General features: G+C 40.8%; 1 protein-coding gene across 2 annotated transcripts in view; it reads right to left on the bottom strand.

The window, feature by feature from the left end:
* Window positions 1-6,291, bottom strand: part of Piezo2 (piezo type mechanosensitive ion channel component 2) — a 372,708-nt gene that overhangs the window by 28,575 nt on the left and 337,842 nt on the right. The window contains exon 37 of one of the 2 annotated variants that reach the window (XM_029547035.1): window positions 1,714-1,881. The exons of the other annotated variant lie outside the window; for it this stretch is intronic. Coding sequence (XP_029402895.1) covers window positions 1,714-1,881 — 168 coding nt within the window. The remainder of the gene's footprint in view (window positions 1-1,713; window positions 1,882-6,291) is intronic. 2 annotated transcript variants of the gene reach the window in all.

The raw sequence follows: 6,291 nt of genomic DNA on the forward strand, positions 1-6,291 counted from the left end.
CTTCCTTCCTTCCTCCCTTCCTTCCTCCCTTCTTTCCTTCCTTCCTTCCTTCCTTCCTTCCTTCCTTCCTTCCTTCCTTCCTTTCCTTCCTTCCTCCCTCCCTTCTATCCTTCATCTTGCTCTATCTCTTTCTTTCTTTGTTGCCTTCTTTTATTTTTTTAAATACATCTTTCCTATACATTCCTTTACATAGCTTTCCCTACCTCTATAATCAGGCCCTACGTTGGTTTCCTGGTGCCTTTTCTATAGCACTCTGCATTTTATTTTTAGCCTTTTCCTAGCTCTTCCGGTCAGGCCCATGCAAGAAAAAAAAAAAAAAGTTAGAACTGAAAACAAAGCAGCCGTCTATAAAGTCATTGCATGCTGAAACTCATAGCATGCCTTTTCTTAACTGTTTGGCCCTTGAAGAAGAGACAGGCATTTAAGGTCTGGTGGATACAGGAAGACAGTGTGCCAGCATCGGAAATACATACTGCTGTGTGAGTGGCACATGTGAGCACACAGCTTCCACAAACATGGAGAGTCTCAAAGGCTGGATACTAGTGTAGGCATGTCAGCAAGCGATGGATGAATGGCTGGCACGTCTTCTGTGACCTCTTCTAACTGAAGAGTAGTGGATGATCATGCAGGCGCTAAACAGGCCTGGGGCTTTGGTTCTGAGTTTGTATCATGCTGCAGAAGCCTCTGAGAAGGAGAGTTTTGCTAAGACTCATCTCAGTTAACCTACAGCTTCCTGGGAAGCCACTGAATTGACCAACACCTCAGGGAACGTTCAGGTCATGGGAGTGAGATCCTATTAGGTTTAACTTATGTGACTGTAACTGATGCCACAGATCAAGTCTACCTTCAGGACTCTTCAGAGTGGAAGGATATAATGAGCTGGCACCTGAGAGAGGATGTCTCAGAAGACAAAACGTTCCCCATATGCCAGGCCCCAGTGGACAGTACCAAAGGGTTAATATCTACAATGGGCAGCAAGAGAAGACGCCACCTCTGTTGTGAGAGACCGCCAGTGGCTAGAATGGAGCTAGCTGTGGCTTGGATTGTCCTCATGTCAGGATGAACATGTATGGCTAGCATCCATGGCAACAGCTCTAAGATTTGAAGTGGGAATTAAAGGGGTTTTAGGTGTGCGGTTAACTTCATTTCTAACTGAATGTTGCTTTCTGGCAGGATTTAATGAGGAAACTTAAGCCCGGGATAATTGTTTCCAAACAAGGCAGATAGTAGTCTGTAAAGGTGATGTATGTTTCTACATTCTTCTAAAAAGCCAATGGGAAAATATATTCAATTTTCTTGTTAGATGTATGCCAACTAGAGCCATTTATTTTGCATTAACTGAAAATGGCTATATTTGACAGATGGTTTCTTAATATATATTGATATGTATATATTTTATATATATCAGATATATATCTTAGAAAATGAAAAGAGAAAAAAATTTTTAAATGGAAGATAATATTTTCAATCAGAGCTTCTAAGTAATTGCTCACAGACAAAAACCAAGATGCAGTTAGTGAACGGAGCGTTGTCTTGGAAATAATTATATCACAGAAAGGGCTACAGTTATGCATTTTTTTTCAGTCATGCAAATTCTTAAAACAAGATAAAAAAAAAAAAAGAATGGCATTCATCTCATGAACTTATACTTGCAATGGCATCCATGGGGAGGGGATCCAAGAGTACAGAACAAAGCATGCACGAGTTAAGCACCTTGATGCTACACTGCCACTGTCAGCTGACGAAGAGGACATGTCCATGCTGAACATTTTACGGAGCCTAGGCCGAGCACGCTCGCTTGTTTTAGGAACAGGGTCTTGTCCATCTAAATCATCAAGGGTGGACTGCCTTGAGATCAGCAGGGTCGCTTCAGTGTAGCAGCTAGCAGCGCAAACAGTTACAGAAACACAGAGTTAAAAACCCAGTGGTGCACCCAGCCACCCAGGGACAACTGACCAACACACCAACACACCGCCATGCGGCAACCACACACAACAGCGCCACCGACAGGATGATCACAGCAGCGGGGGCTCCGGGACAGGGAAGGACCTGTTTGGCAGGATAAATAAACAGAAGAAACTGGAGTTGAAAAAAAAAAAAAGTACTGGCTAGGAATCCCTAGCTTTCAGATGGTACTCGATGCAGGATGAGGACGAGACCCAGGCATCCTCTTACAAAGTTCATATCCTTGTAGCGTTGCGTTGCAATGCAGTTGTTTCTTTTGTGACCAAAGAAAATATGCTTTCTCTGGAATTGCAAGCCCAAGTCCAGAGAAAGCATTTCTCAACTCAACTGCACCAGCAAAAATAACTGCCCGCAAAATTCGTAGAAAAGATGTTAGTTTTACAACATGGGGTTTCAAAATGAGAGCCAGACAAGCTCAGGAATGCCACCGCACACTGAATCTTCCACCTCATTTTCGGAGTCATAGGGACCAAGCCAAGCCAGATTCCTTGCACGTAGAAGAGACGCTGATTGGATACGTGGCAAACATAAAAAATAAAATGGAACAACAACAAAAAAAAACCAACCAAAAAAATAACATCATCAACGACAAAGGAACTAGCACTGCAGACACTTTTGTCTGTTAATGTTTTGCTTTAGCTAGTTTTTACTACAGACCATGCTTTCAGTTTTGGTGGGTGTCCCAGAAGCCACGGACTAAAATCTTCATTTCTCGGTACCCAGACTTCAAAGGGCAACTACCCCTTTATACCTGAGAATCCCCCTCAGAATGCAGTTAACAACATTTGCAGCCCAAATAAGCAATCCTTTGGTGAGCCACACACCCGACTGTATGAGGAGCCATTAGAAACTGGCTCACCATCTGGCCCTGGATTTAAAGGATTTCCAATTAAAAAAAACATAATAATCTGTATTCATTTGCTAGGCTCCCGTTGTGACTCCATCTTCTGTTCTTATGTGAAAATTTGTGTCATGGATGTTGGGACAGAAACTTCGAAGGGAACAGGCCACACTGTGGTCATTCTTGCTAAAGGAGAGTGGCCGCCATATGTTCACCAGACCTGTCTGCCCCAAATACGCAGGTGTCTGAGCAATCTTCTTGATGACGCGCTACCCTTGATGACACGCTACCCTTGATGACGTGCTACCTCTTCCCAGTGCATGGGTTCCTGGACACCTTAAAGGAGGTGGAGTTGTGTTTACAGATTAACAGTTTTATAATTCTGCAAATAATTGTTTTTTTAATTTTTTAACTCAATCTGTAAGTGTGATGTCAGGTGACTCCCACTTTCACATTTTGGCCATTTTTTTTTTTTTTTTTTTTGTATAGGTCATCTTTAAAGGTAATTGCTTGATTTTGTTTGAGCTGGTAGTTTTCCTCTGTAGCCACCTAAGCTTTGATTTATAATTACTTAATTTCTTAGTTTAACATATTATAGATTTCTATGTAATTAAAATTCCCTCATATAGGAATCTGTCAGGATATTTATTTATACTTTGTAATGTAATAATCTCTTGATTCCTTTTTTTTTCTTCAGAGTTTGGTACTAAAGCAGCTACCCCTAAAACAGGTCCTGTGTGTGATATTAAGGAAGTCTATGAGGAATCTTAAGTTTTATGGGAAAATGTATGTGTGTATATTCCCTTTCGGAGGCGACACATGATTTGTTCAAACATCAAAAGATGTTAGCATCACTCTCTGCCTTCCCTTTTCATTGCCAAGCCTCGAGCTCCATGTAACAAAGCACATCTCCTTATCATTAAATAAACCAGGAAAGGAAGTAAAGGAAGGAGGGACTGAGAAAACCTTACAAGTCACATTAGGAGACAGCATATCTTGGCAAAAGAAAAAAAAACCAGATATAATAACACATTATATTCTGTACATATTCTTCACTGTATGGGAGGAAATAATTGTAGTTGAATATGAGTGTGACTTTTGCACAGGCAAATCAGATCGGTCTGTCATGTCTTTTTTTGGGATTAAAAGCAACAAAATACAGTTTGTGTCAGACATCCACATGCAGAACAGTGTGGTGCGAAGCTGAGGAACATTTGCAAGTGGTATGAAAAATGACCAGGCAGAGGAGAGGCTGATAGTGGTGGTACGCCATCTGGGACTGTCTCTAGGGAAGCTCATATTCTCACCTCAGTGTTCTTCGCATTCTGTTGTTCCTATGATTTTTTTTTTAATGGTTGTCTGACTATCATTTGGTTCTAATGTGGGAATATTTGGAAACCAAGAATTGTTCACTCACCTTCATTCACCCCTGTGTAGGAAGCAGTGTTAGTCGACATTGAGTGTGTCCAGGGCATCCCGACACGCCTACCTCCTCTCTCCTACTACCTCACCTCTCCCAGGCTGCACACATCTGCACCCTTGTACACACCTGCCCATCAGTGTTCACTTAGTTTCATTGTCACCGTTTCTATTATGTCACCAGGGACTGAAGCCAGTGTCTCATACAAGACAGACCTGCACCGCATCTCTAAAACATGTCCTTAGCCCACCCTTCCCTGCCGAGGGAGCAGCCACTGTGAGCTAGACTGACATAGGTCGGCCCTTAAGAAAAAAGGGGTAAAATGGACTTTGATTCACTATGTAGAAATTTATCAGAGAGAGAGGAGGATTGCATTCAAATGACCTCCATATCTGACTTCTAGATATAGAGAAACTGGTTGGAACGAGATCAAAGAGGAGGACTTAGGAGATTCCACACAAGACCGAACTTATGTTTTACAAATCATCGAAACAAAGTACAAAATGGACAGTGGTTTTTTTTTTTTTTTTTTTTTTTTTTTTTTACTTCAGCAAAACCTGTGAGACAAGAGAAGTAAACCTGCCCTTACACAGAGATCCTGGGATGGTCTCACAGGACACACAGAATGCTGGGAGCCAGCTGATGCTGTCATCGACATTTTCACTTTAGAGCTCTTGCTACTGCTAGCACTTTCGGAAATTACTGTCTGAGCAAAGTGCAAACATATAGGTAGAAAAGGGATAGACAACGCGTTTTATCACTAGGATGGTGTTTTTCTAACAATTATTTTATTCTAGAACCAAAAAGTATCTTACACCTTATTTCAGTTAGGGAAGAAATGGTTCACCTTGAAGCTCTAAGAGGAGTCTGGCTCCAGTCCTCCCTCCTTTGATGAAGAACACATTAGCTGAAATACTTTCGATTTCAGAGATTAAAAATAACTGGTGTATTCCCAAGTTATAGAAAATATCATCCTTTTATTATTCCTGAAAAGACCTTAAAAGAGTATCTATTTGGGAAGAGGGGAAGGACTGTATCCATTAAGTTTTATCTATACAGAATCAATATAGGCAAAGGCATACATACACACACACATACATACACACACANATACACATACACACACACACACAAAATTAAGTAAGTGACTATTTTAAAATTTGAGATTTTATATACTTACATATGCATATATATCTTATATGTATATATGTTTGTACATAAGTATGGTATATACATACATACATACATACATACATATATACACACATGCACACACATATATTTATATGATATATGATTCTATTTTCATAACAGATTTGGATCTGTGTCAAAGGCAAAAAATGGTATATGGCTGTGTTTGAGTTTCTTAGTCAACTCAAAAATAATTCAGTAACACATATGAAACTATACTAAATAGGGATAAGAAATTCTCTATTTCACCAGTCTCTCCAATGGAAGCAATTTTGATTTTCAGGTATGTTTTTCTGTCTCTGGTACTGGTGACTACATCCCAGGCCATGCATGGGCTGGCTAAGTAAATGGTCAATGGAGTACCGACCTCTGTCCCTTTGATTTTTAACTTATATTTTTGAGTTTGATATCAATAACGTTACGTCCTTCCTACCTCCTTCCATCCAAAATAAAATGTAGTCAATATTTTTGTAGGATAAATGTGGTTGTCAGCCACTGTACCGACTGGATGTGTGAAGTGTGTGTGAGTCTGGGCCACCTGGAGGTTCCTCTGTCCTTCTTCACTACACCAGGGGGAAGAGACTATAGCCTTTTATCAGGGAGCCTTCTCAGATGGGAGCCATGTGGGGGATGGCTCTTGGTTTTGTTTGCTCTGGAACTGAGTTCAAACCTTGGCCTAGAATAGGGATACAGTTTTTTAGATATTCAATAATAAAAAAAAAATACATAGCTATCCTCAGAGAGATGATTCTTGGCCTATAAGATAGCTGCCTGGTAAACACCGAAGTGGATGCTCACAGCCAGCTATTGGATGGAACACAGGGTCCCCAATGGAGGAGCTAGAGAAAGTACCCAAGGAACTGAAGGGGGCTGC

Source organism: Mus pahari, chromosome 15 (assembly GCF_900095145.1).
Source record: "Mus pahari chromosome 15, PAHARI_EIJ_v1.1, whole genome shotgun sequence".
Taxonomy (NCBI): domain Eukaryota; kingdom Metazoa; phylum Chordata; class Mammalia; order Rodentia; family Muridae; genus Mus; species Mus pahari.